We start from the raw sequence: 12,460 nt of genomic DNA on the forward strand, positions 1-12,460 counted from the left end.
TACAGTTTATTAAAGCGACAATCTGCGACTAGTTTCTGCATTGAGTTCACCTCTATCTGTGTGTCTGCTGACCAAAACAATACAGCAGGCGGTGAGGAGCTCTGAGGACAATATGAGTGAATGTGTTTTCTGTGTATCTTAGGTGTGTAACTTCTTCATCTTCTTGATTAATAATATCTGTAAATGTGATCTGTGAGTGTAAAATTATAATTTAGTGCTGTAGATATATGATGTTTATCCCTGAAACATGATTTGTGGTGCTCATTATTAACTAGTGAATATAGTAAATAGTATTAAAGTAACTTACTAAAAGTAACTCTTTGTTCGTTACTACGTGTATGTGGTAGTAAAAATGTGGTAAATGCTTATGAGGTATTTAAACTGTAGGTTTATGTAGAGCTCTGAAAAATAAAACAAAACTTGTTTTCACTTCATTATGTTGATGTTTTCAGATCTACAAATAAGGTCAGTTGTATTAGTTTCAACTCCTGAGGAAATTACATAATTACCTGTTGTATTGTCTACAAGATAAAACTATCATAATATAATTTATTTCATTAATCTGTGAAAATTAAGCAGATTTGTCTGTTTCTTCCTTCAGTTCAGCTGTAAATACTGGAATATTCCCATCAGTCTACAAGTGAAGACGAGCATCAGACCATCAGGAAGAAGAGAAATCTGCAAAGACAGAGTTTACTGAAGGACAGTGAGAAGATGAGTGATCCAGAACCCTGCAGAATTAAACAGGAAGAGACTGAAGAACTAATAGGTTTGTGTTTATTCATTACTCTTTAATAATGAGGCTCATCAACAGTGAAGTTGTGAATGTTTTAGCTCTTCATCCGTCTTCATTCTTTTTCCTATTACCTTTTATTTAATATTGCTTACAATTTGTGTTTAAATTTCATGTATTAAATTTGCCATATATATTTACATGTATAGTGTTGGGTAAGTTACTCTAAGTAATAGACTACAAATTACTACATGAAAGTTATAATCTGATTACATTACTAATTACTACATGTAAAAGTAAACAGATCACTGTCAAGTTACTTTGTACGTCTTTTTAGATTTTTAAAGAAAAATTGTAGGTCTTTTAATTATTTAAACTTGACTGAAAATATGACAAAGCTTTACGCTGTTTTATTAATATTGTTTTAAAAATGATTTTAAGTCTTTTGAGATTTGCTGACACAAAGCCCTGTCACAATAAATTCCTAAACAGATCCAGCACTTTTATCACATTGAAGTTTATAAGCGCTCATGCTGTGTGTATCAGACGGTTCACAATATCACAGCTGAAGTTCAGCTAGAATTGTTTTGCAGCATTAATAACCAATTATAGCCTAGTTCCCATTTATTGATCAGGTTTTATTTCTTTTTTCTTTCTTAAGCTTTTATTCACATATATTCTCCTGAACACATTTTACGTATATTTTACATGTATTTTCAGTCAGAATTGCTCACACTGTCGAGCCCTGCTAAAGCGCCATCTGCTGTTAGCAAACTTTTAAAAACTAGCCTCTTAAAATGTGACTGATTTACTTCATTTTCAGATCTGATGGTGAAGACTGAAGTACTGAGTGAAGAAGAGGAGAAGCATCATGTCAAAACTGAAGGAAAAACTCAATCAGAGACGGATCATAGTTTTTTAGTGAATACAACAGCCGTAAATGGTTTCACCTGCACTCAGTGTGGAAAGAGTTTCGGGCGTAAATGTGATCTCAATCGTCACATGAGGATCCACACTGGAGAAAAAGCTTACAAGTGTTCACACTGTAACAAGAGATTCAATGATCCAGGATACCTGAAAACACACATGAGGACCCACACTGGAGAGAAACCATACAGATGCGATCAGTGCAGCAAAACATTTTTGAGGCCTTCAGATCTGAAGAGACATCTTAGAGTTCATACCAACGAGAGGCCTTATTTATGCTCTGAGTGTGGAAAGAGTTTTACACATCAATATTTTTTAAAAGCACATCAGAAGATCCACACCGGTGTGAGAGAGTTTGTGTGCGATAAGTGTGAGAAGACTTTTATTAGAGCTGGAAACTTGACACGACACCAGATGATTCACACTGAAGAGAAACCTTACAAGTGTTCACACTGCGACAGGAGATTTGGTAAGTTACAGTCCCTGAAAGGACATGAGATGATGCACACTGGAGAGAGACCTCACAAGTGTTCACACTGTGACAAGGGATTTGCTTGGCTACAATCACTGAGAACACATGAGAGGATTCACACTAGAGAGAAACCGTGCACATGTACTCAGTGTGGGAAGAGTTTTATTAGAGCTGGAGTACTGAAACAACACCAGAGGATCCACACTGGAGAGAGACCGTACCAGTGTTCACACTGCGACAAGAGATTCAGTCTGTTACAATCCCTGAAACGACACCAGAGGATTCACACTGGAAAGATACCATACACGTATTCAGTGTCTTAAATACTCTACGCTCCTAAACCCCCTTGAGCTGCCATTAGTCTGTGGTGATTCTGCAGTCAGTGGGTCTGGAGCTCCGGCTTCTTTGACATGCGATTCCTTCCCCCCAATTAATTTCTGTCTCCACGATGTTCAGGCATCCAAAACCCCAACACTAGCCACATAAATACACTGGAAAGTGGAGCAGCAGAGCTGGTGCAGATATATCCGCACCTGTATGATCGCTAGTGGGGAGAGATTGAAGAGAGTCTCACACTGAATGAGAAGCCCATCTTGTCTTTTGTATTAGTTTGTGCACACTGGCAGCCCCAAAATACACAATCCAATCCTGTTTATATGAAAAACATAACCATCGCCATTTTGTTTATGCGTTATTGTGCTGACCGTGGGTAAACGAAAATTGGCAAAAAGTTGGTGCATGAGCAGAGCTAGAGATACCTGTTAGCTTTGTAAGAAAAAATGAGGACGATGTAGAAATCTCAATGAAGATGTTTATTCAGCACAGCAGTCTCAAAGTACACAGCAGTACCCTGGAGTCAGAATGAACCCCAAACATACTTAACCTCAAACCTTTATACTGTTTTAGATGTTGCCTTTAGACTTGCCTTTAGATGTAAATGAAGTTGCTCCTTGGCTGTTGACCCAGCTGTTCACTCTATCTCCCTATGTTAAAGCAGTTTCAACACCACTGATGATTTGGTTCTCTGGGCACCACACCCATTCCCATTCTACAATTGCTACCATTTGGTCGAGATGTCGTCACCTCAAACAATGCAAAGACAAGAAACGGTTGACTTCTATTTTCTCTCATAAGTCAGCCCTTTTGGGAAATGAGCGTCAACACACCATTTAGAGGGGAAGTTGGGTTGAGGCAGACTCCTTTCTTACAGCTTTTTACTTAGATGGGTTTTTCTTTTGAAGAAACGCTAAACACTTGAGTTCTGACCACATGTGATTGGTTGTATACAGGTCCGATCCTGTGCATTCAGGAGCCCTAGGCAGAATAATTTTAGGGCCCTACCATGCTCTGATAGTTACCATTGCAAATAGGCCCTTAATGATTGTATTGCTTATTAAATACACTAATAGCCACTTCCACACATACAGACATTTCCGGAAACACGGACCTTTCCTGTGAACAGGGTCTTTTTGAAAATACCAGTAAATTCGTTCTGGCCTTTTTTCACATAGAGAAGTTGTAACATTAGCGGTAATTTGCCGGAACGCTGCACTGTGTGAACGTAGATGGAAGATTGACGGAAAGAGCACGTTCACGTCTAGAACGCACTGACGTGAGACGTCTACTCCAGCCAATCAGAACACTCAGATGCGTTTACATCCGCGCTGTTTATGCAAATAAAAGCCATTGATTATTATTCCAGACACATTTAGCTGCTAGATGTTAGCCAGATAAGGTTTCTATGTTCATTCTCAATGCCAACTGTGGAAAAAAGTGTCGATAAAATGCTTATGATAAACTGCTGTTTGTTTACCTTCAAGTTCTGCTTCAGTTGCTTGACGCGTGTACATGTAAAGCAGCCGGTGAGCGCCAGTACAGACACATATTATACATTACATATTATAAAATCACAACAATCACAATTATAAAATACATATTACACATATTATAAACATCCCGACATGTGCAAGTGTTCCTCCATATTTTCATATAAGTTGTTCACATTACTTGTGCATCCACAGAGTTTGTAATGTAGTCAAGTGTGTAAACATTTAGCTGTGGTTCACGTTTCTGCCTTTCGATGTCTCTGGGACAAAGCAGCTGCATGAATGTTAAAGCTTTAAATAAAAGTGAAACCATCAACAAAAGGCAGACTACTTCTAGGTTTTCAAATATAGGCGCAGCCGTTTAGAGCTCATTTTTACCGGTCAGTTTTTTCAGTTTTTATCGGTATTTTGGAATTGATGTGTGGATCTTTTCTGCCCTACTGAAAAAAAAACAGCTTAAACCAGCCTAGGCTGGTTTTAGCTGGTTGACCAGCCTGGTTTTAGAGGGGTTTTGGCCTAGCTGGTCAGGCTGGAAAATTACCAGCTAAAACCAGCTTGACCAGCCTAGCCAGGCTGGGATTCCAGCCAAAACCAGCTATGTCCAGCTTAAACCAGGCTGGTCAATCTGGTTTTAGCTGGATTTAGTTGATCATTTTCCAGCCTGACCAGCTAAGCACAGGCTAGAAATGGCTGAAAACCAGCCTGGAAATGGCCAAAAGCCCTCTAAAACCAGGCTGGTCAACCAGCTAAAACCAGCCAACCAGCCTAGGCTGGTTTAAGCTGGATTTTTCAGCAGGGCATGGAAAAATTCTGGGACGTCCGTGCCTGTGTGAACAGCGCTTTTTTAATGAATTTACCAGTAAATTTGTTCTGTAAATTTTCCGGACATTTACTGGTATCACTGTGTGAAAGGGTCTAATGAAAAATAGAAAAGTAAAGCTTAAAGATTTGCTACATTTTCTATTGGTGCACACAAAACGATTGAAACTGGTTGATGAAGTTGCCTATTGCCTATTTCCAATAAATGTGCTAGATTATGTCTTTAACATCATCATTAGGTCTAGTTAAAGTGATTCAGGTGAACTGTATGCTGTTGCAAAATCTCTGTGTTTAAGGTCGGTTTATTTTTTAAAGTCATTGATATTCACTGCTTGATTGATGTATGATATAAAGGGGTTTCAGAATGTACAAGAAGCACTGCATTAAATTACATTTTTCCACACGATGTTTTTCATATATATTCACATTTTCAGCAGTTCAGTTATCAACGAGAATTTATATCCTGAGAATGAATAAAGGTTTAAACAGCTTGCCATATTGTCAACAATTGGGGCGTTTTTTTACAATCCGCAAATGCCCTCGCCTCGACGTGATGACGTCAGCGCTGACGCGTTCATTCAGCGTCGACTCTTCAGAGCTGAGGTGAGTCGTTGCCGCTTTTTCTCGTGTTTACACAACAATAAAACACACTTTACAGTTTATTAAAGCGACAATCTGCGACTAGTTTCTGCATTGAGTTCACCTCTATCTGTGGGTCTGCTGACCAAAACAATACAGCAGGCAGAGAGGAGCTCTGAGAGGACAAGATGAAATGACTGTTTTTCTGTGTATTAAGTGCGTAAAATGTGATTTGTGAATGCAATTGTAATTCAGTGCTGCAGATACGTGACGTTTTGCGCTGAAAACATGATTAAAGTTGCTCATTAGTAATTACCCTACTGAAAAAAACTGCTTAAACCAGCCTAGGCTGGTTGACCAGCCTGGTTTTAGAGGGGTTTTGGCCATTTCTAAGCTGGTCAGGCTGGAAAATGACCAGCTTGACCAGCCAAAACCAGCTATGTCCAGCTTAAACCAGGCTGGTCAAGCTGGTTTTAGTTGGATTTAGCTGGTCCCTTTCCAGCCTGACCAGCTAAGACCAGGCAGGAAATGGCCAAAACCCCTCTAAAACCAGGCTGGTCAACCAGCCTAGGCTGGTTTAAGCTGGATTTTTCAGCAGGGTAGTATGGTAAATATTATTAACGTAACTTACTAAATGTATTTTCTTAGTGTCTTGACATACTACGTAGATCAGGGGTCGGAAACCCTTTTAGCAAAGAGCCATTTCTGATTTTCTTTAGCAAATACATTTTTTTAAAAGCCATTAGGGTGTATCTTATATCCTTTCTTCATTTATTTCCCTGCACAACTCAAAAATAAACAAATATGAAGCATCATATGTTGAGCAAGTCCATAAATAAAGGATAAATTATAGAATTTTTCTCTTTCGCCGTCACCACTCATGCATGCTGTTTGAATTGTACGAAGTGACCATAAAAATGTAAGTTGCTTGCCCTTTATTAGTGTCGCGATTCAAGTTAATCCACAGCACCGCTTTTATTGTAAACTGAGTTCTAATTCATTTTGCTGTAAAAATACATTAAAAAGGGAATTATAATTGTATTTTCGACAGGAAACTGATTTCTAGTGACAGTTATAGTTTTAACTTTAAAATATTATTGAAGAGAGACAGCTGGAGAGCCACGTATTTTTGGTCAAAGAGCCACATGTGGCTCCCAAGCCATAGGTTCCCTACCCCTAATGTAGATGTTGCAGCAAAGATGTGGCAAATGTTTAGAGGTATTTAAGCTGTAGGCCTGTAGAAATGTCTTTAGAAATTAAACATTACGTGTTAAACACAGTATAAAATGATCTGCTGCTGTTTAATGAGTGTTTATAGTCTGAGGCTCATCAGTATTATCAGAGCTGCTGAAATCCTCTTTATTTCATGTCAACAGTTCCTGTTTTCACCTCATTATATTGATGTCTTCAGATCTACATGTGAAGTTAATTGTGTTACTTTAACCAGACTTGGGGAAATTACATAATTAACAGTTGTATTGTCTACAAAATAAAACTATCATCATTTATTTTATCAATCAGTGTAAGTTATGCACGTTTGTATGTTTCTTCATTTCAGTTCAGCTGTAAATACTGGAATATTCCCATCAGTCTATGAGTGAAGACGAGCATCAGACCATCAGGAAGAAGAGAAATCTGCAAAGACAGAGTTTATTGAAGGACAGTGAGAAGATGAGTGATCCAGAACCCTGCAGAATTAAACAGGAAGAGACTGAAGAACTAATAGGTTTGTGTTTGTTCATTACTCTTCAATAATGAGGCTGAAGAGCAGTGATGTTGTGAATCTTTTAGCACTTCACCAGTCTTGGTTCTTTCTCCTATTACCTTCATTTTATATTGTTTACAATTTGTGTTTATAAATGCAATTCATCCTCATCTTTCCTTCATGTGTCGTCACTCATATTGCAAGTCATATCTCTCCGACCCTTCATTTGGGATGCTTTTTCTTGAGCTGGCCCCCCATGACAAACTAATCCAATAGCCCTGTTATATTGTGCTACGTAAGTTACTCAAAGAAATAGACTACAAATTTCTGCTTGTAAAAAGTAAACAGATCAAATCAATTTCTGTCTTTTTTAAGTTCTCAAAGTCAAAAGTAGTTTTTAATTTAAAATTGACTGAAATATGACAGAGGTTTACACTATTTTATTCACATTTTTTCTCTATTATTTTAAGTCATTTAGGAATCGCTGAAAAAAAGCCCTGTCACAATATATTCCTAAACAGATCCAGCACTTTTATCACATTGAAGTTTATAAGCGCTCATGCTGTGTGTATCAGACAGTTCTCAATATCACAGCTGAAGTTCAGCTAGAATTATTTTGCAGCATTAATAACAAATTATAGCCTAGTTCCCATTTATTGATCAGGTTTTATTTATTTATTTATTTAAGCTTTCATTCATATATATTCTGCTGAACACATTTTACATACTCATCTATTTTCAGTCAGAATTGCTCACACCATTAGCAAATCCTAGCATCTTAAAATGTAACTAACTTCAGTTTCAGATGTGATGGTGAAGACTGACGAACTGACTGAAGAAGAGGAGAAACATCATGTCAGAAGTGGAGAAGAAACTCAATCAGAGACTGAACATTGTATTTCAGTGAAAACAACAGCCATAAATGTTTTCTCCTGCACTCAGTGTGGAAAGAGTTTCAGGCATAAATGTGATCTCAATCGTCACATGAGGGTCCACACTGGAGAGAAACCCTACAAGTGTTCACACTGCAATAAGAGACTGGGAGATGCAGGAAACCTGAAAATACACGAGAGGATTCACACTGGAGAGAGACCATATCACTGCACTGATTGTGGGAAGAGTTTCATACAATCATCTGTACTACGAAAGCACAGAAAAATATATCACGGTAAGCAGATCATTACAGATCCAGCCCTTCCAGGTTGTATTATTTAGGATTACTTTGCACTTGATAAAATATTTAAGTATGACGCAGTTTCATGTTGTCCTTTCGAGTTTGTCAAGCTGTTTGTGTTTATATAAAATCTGTAAAGACTAATGCCACGTTTCCACTGAGTGGTTCAGTTTAGTACGCCATACATTGGTGCACGTAGACGTGATGTTTTATAAACAAATTTCAGGAATAGCACGATTAGTCTTTGACAAGGCTAATTCATCACAGACAGTCATTCTATTATCCAATCAGCTCAAGACCAAACCCCTATAAATAGTCAAACAGGTCATGCCTATGTTTTCTCTTGACTTCCGCATCCCTCCACCACCCCAACTCCACACTATTAAACCCGATACTTAGTTAAATCTGAGGGGGAATCGTTCTGGAGCCAGGCTAGACACTACGCTCAGACCCTATCTCTCTATATCCTGATAAGGGGAATAACAGGTGTTAGGGTATCTTCCCGAGCTCAGAGCGCTCTCCCCGGACAGCACCCCAAATACGCATATTCTATTCGGTCAAATATCTGTGAGTGTTTAGCAGACATGATGGAGCTGCACAGTGTGCTTCGTTTCCCATGTGGGACCTCATCGCACTGTTAAGCCCTTTAAAGCGCAAACTGCTAAAAACTAGCCTCTTATAATACAACTAAATGATTTCGTTTTCAGATCTGATGGTGGAGAAGGAAAAGAGTGAGGATGAGGAGAAACATCATGTCAAAAGTGAAGAAAAAAGTTTGACCTGCACTCAGTGTGGAAAGAGTTTCAGGCGTAAATATAATCTCAATCAACACATGAAGATCCACACCGGAGAGAAACCACACAAGTGTGACCAGTGCAGCAAATCATTTTTAAAGTCTTCAGACCTGAAGAACCATCTTAGAGTTCACACAAACGAGAAGCCTTACTCATGTCCTGAGTGTGGGAAGAGTTTTATATATCAACAGTATTTAAAAGTACATCAGAAGATCCACAGTGGTGTGCGAGACTTCGTGTGCTTTGAGTGTGGGAAGACTTTCATTAGAGTTGGAGACTTGAAACAACACCAGACGATTCACACTGGAGAGAAACCGTACACATGTACTCCGTGTGGGAGGAGTTTCGCACAATCATCAGGCCTTAATCACCACATGAAAACCCACGCTGAGGAGAAAACATACAAATGTGATCACTGCAGCAAAACGTTTTCATGGCCATCAGAGCTGAACAGACACCTCAGAGTTCACACAAACGAGAAGCCTTATTCCTGCTCTGAGTGCGGAAACAGTTTTGGACATCTGTCAAATTTAAAAGATCACGAGAAGATCCACACTGGTGTTAAAGAGCACGTGTGCTTAGAGTGTAGGAAGAGATTTATTACATCTGGACAATTGAAAAGACACCAGAGGACTCACACTGGAGAGAAACTTTACAAGTGTTCACACTGCGACAAGAGATACAGTCAGTTAGAAACCCTGAAAATACACCACGCGATTCACACTGGAGAGAAACCGCACACATGTGCTCAGTGTGGGAAGAGTTTCAGGTGTAAATACAGTCTCAAGCAACACATGAAGATCCACACTGGAGAGAAACCACACAAATGTGATCAGTGCAGCAAAACTTTTTTGAAGGCTTCAACACTGAAGAGCCATCTTAGAGTTCATACTGTAAATGAGGAGGAGATTAAGGAGAAGCCTTATCCATGTTCCTTAGCTCCATCAGAAACTTGCTCAGCCCCCCACCAGGATTTCCAAATGAGTTTTCCTGTTTACTTTCATGAGATAACTCAAGCAAAAAACAATCAGTTTCTGCGTACAACCCTTCACCAGTAAGTCCCCGGCATACTTTAATCAAAACTGAAGAACAAACTAAAAAATCCATCTGAAACTGAGTTAATTTAGAGTTTGTTAATGGAAAGTTCGCATCAGATTAGCGAGTTAATTTTGGCTCCTAAACCACTTTGAGCTGCCATTGTTCTGTGGTGATTCTGCAGTCAGTGGGTCTGGAGCTCCGGCTTCTTTGACATGCAATTCCTTCCCTCCAATTAATTTCTTACTCCACGATGTTCAGACAGGAGAACAACATCCAAAACAGCAACACTAGCCACATGAATACACTGGAGCTCCAGCTTCTTTGATGTGTGATTTCTTCCCCTCAATTAATTTCTTATTCCACAAGGGTCAGAGAGAACAACATCCAAAACCACAACACCAGCCACATGAATACACTGGAGAGTGTTTGTTGTGTTTTATTTATATGGCACATTTAAAAACAACTAATGTTGACCAAAGTGCTTTACAAATCAAACAACTCAAATCTACACTTGCTTATATGAGCAAAATAGGATTAATTGCAATCAAAAGCAAGAGACAAAAGATATTTTAAAATGAGATTTAAAAGCACCAATGGAAAAGCGTGATCTGATGTAGAAGAGTATACCATTGCACAGACGAGGAGCTGCAACAGATAAAGCCTCGTCTCCTTTTGATTTTAATTGAGACTTGGGAACAACAGGCTGAAACGGTTGTGCTGACCAAAGAGGCCTAGAAGCTCGCCGCAGAGCCATTTGAGCTCCAGCCAAGGGGAGCTTGAGCTCTTGCTCCTGCTTATGTAAGCACTTTTAATGCGTACACCCACCCCACCACTAACCCCAACCCCCAGTGACATCACTCGTAGAAGAAGTGCAAGCAAGGAGGAGCTGGAGCTCAAGCTCCCCCTTGCTGGAGCACAGCTCTACCCATGTGGCTTTGCAGTGAGCACCACTTGTAGATGTATGCCGATGAGGAAGCTCACCAGTGTAAGTAGGTGCCCAGACCATTCAAACCCTTAAAAACAAACATCAACAACTTGTACTGAATCCTACATTTGACTGGAGTCAGTGAAGGGATTGCTGAAATGCTAGCAGATTTCTTAGTTAAAGTTTCTTACTGTTAGTGGAGCAGCAGAGCTGGTGCTGATGTATTGATATGGCATATTGAAAAGGGTTTCACGCTGAACAGGAAGCCCACCTTATAATAATAATAATGATAATAATTCCTTACATTTTCTGCCAGACCACACACCAGCTGATTGGTGGAGAGAAGACACTTTGTCTTTTCTATTAGTTTGCGCACACCAACAGTTTTGATCCCAATCGCCATGGTATGATGAAAAAATTACATTATACATTTATTTTAGTGTTTTATATGTAAGTTTTATGTGGTTAAACAATGTGAATAATGAATACAAATTATTGTAAGGCTCTTTTAATAGGCTATATCTGCTTATAAAGGCATATTTGGATGCAGTGTTGGGCAAGCTACTTGAAAAATGTAGTGAGCTAAGCTATTATTCAATTCAATTCAATTCACCTTTATTTGTATAGCGCTTATACAATGTAGATTGTGTCAAAGCAGCTTCACATAAAAGGTCACAGTAAATAGGAACAGTGTAGTTCAGTTTGTAGTGTTTAAGTTCAGTTCAGTTTAGCTCAGTTCAGTGTGGTTTAATAATCACTACTGAGAGTCCAAACACTGAAGAGCAAATCCAACGATGCGCAGCTCTATAGATCCCGAACCATGCAAGCCAGTGGCGACAGCGGAGAGGGAAAAAAAACTTCACTAATGGCGGAAGTGAAGAAGAAAAACCTTGAGAGAAACCAGGCTCAGTTGGGCACGACCATTTTAATTTCTCCGCTGGCCAAACGTCTTGTGCAGAGCTGCAGTCTCAGTGGCGGAGGCTGGAAGCTGGCCTCAGCGAAGACTCGTCTGTCTCTGGAGCGTCACAGGAATCAGTCTCATGTTCTCCACTCCTCCATGACCACCACAGTAGCTGCTCAGGATTCGGCCAGGTCCAGGATATAAAAAACCTTGGGATCATCTCGTCGTTGGTCTTGGATCGAATCAGTGACTCTGCATAGTCTGAGGGCCTCGGGAAGAGTAACCCCAGGTGGAAATGGAGAATAAAGAATATTAATTATTATTAGCTACTCAAAATGTAGATTAACTTCACTAAAAGCTATCTTCTCGGAAATGTAGCAAGCTAAGCTAAAAGCTACTTGGCAAAAGCAGCTTAGCTACATCTAAGCTATTTTTGCAGTTTTCATTTTTAATTCAAAGCAACTTAAATCCAAGTCAATCCTAACTTAGCGATCAATAAAACTGTCAATGAAACATATGAGGCAGAATAGTTCAGTTCAATGATTTACTGCAAGTAATATTCTGTAC

At 39.2% G+C, this 12,460-nt stretch overlaps 2 protein-coding genes across 3 annotated transcripts in view; both read left to right on the plus strand.

The window, feature by feature from the left end:
• The window catches only part of LOC130215590 (gastrula zinc finger protein XlCGF7.1-like), a 108,411-nt gene that overhangs the window by 27,990 nt on the left and 67,961 nt on the right, over window positions 1-12,460 (plus strand). The gene's annotated exons all lie outside the window — the stretch shown is intronic.
• LOC130215632 (gastrula zinc finger protein XlCGF7.1-like) lies at window positions 606-2,585 on the plus strand. The gene is made up of 2 exons (XM_056447478.1): window positions 606-769; window positions 1,557-2,585. The coding sequence occupies exons 1-2, from the start codon at window positions 715-717 to the stop codon at window positions 2,453-2,455; spliced, it is 954 nt and encodes a 317-aa protein (XP_056303453.1). The 5' UTR covers window positions 606-714; the 3' UTR covers window positions 2,456-2,585.

The sequence above is a fragment of the Danio aesculapii genome, chromosome 22 (assembly GCF_903798145.1).
Source record: "Danio aesculapii chromosome 22, fDanAes4.1, whole genome shotgun sequence".
NCBI lineage: Eukaryota > Metazoa > Chordata > Actinopteri > Cypriniformes > Danionidae > Danio > Danio aesculapii.

Bases quoted from the DNA above. Each gene is read 5' to 3' on its own strand.
- LOC130215632 (XM_056447478.1), top strand. From the start codon at position 715: ATGAGTGATCCAGAACCCTGCAGAATTAAACAGGAAGAGACTGAAGAA. The intron at 770-1,556 runs GTTTGTGTTTAT...CTTCATTTTCAG, and splicing joins AGAGACTGAAGAACTAATAG to ATCTGATGGTGAAGACTGAA.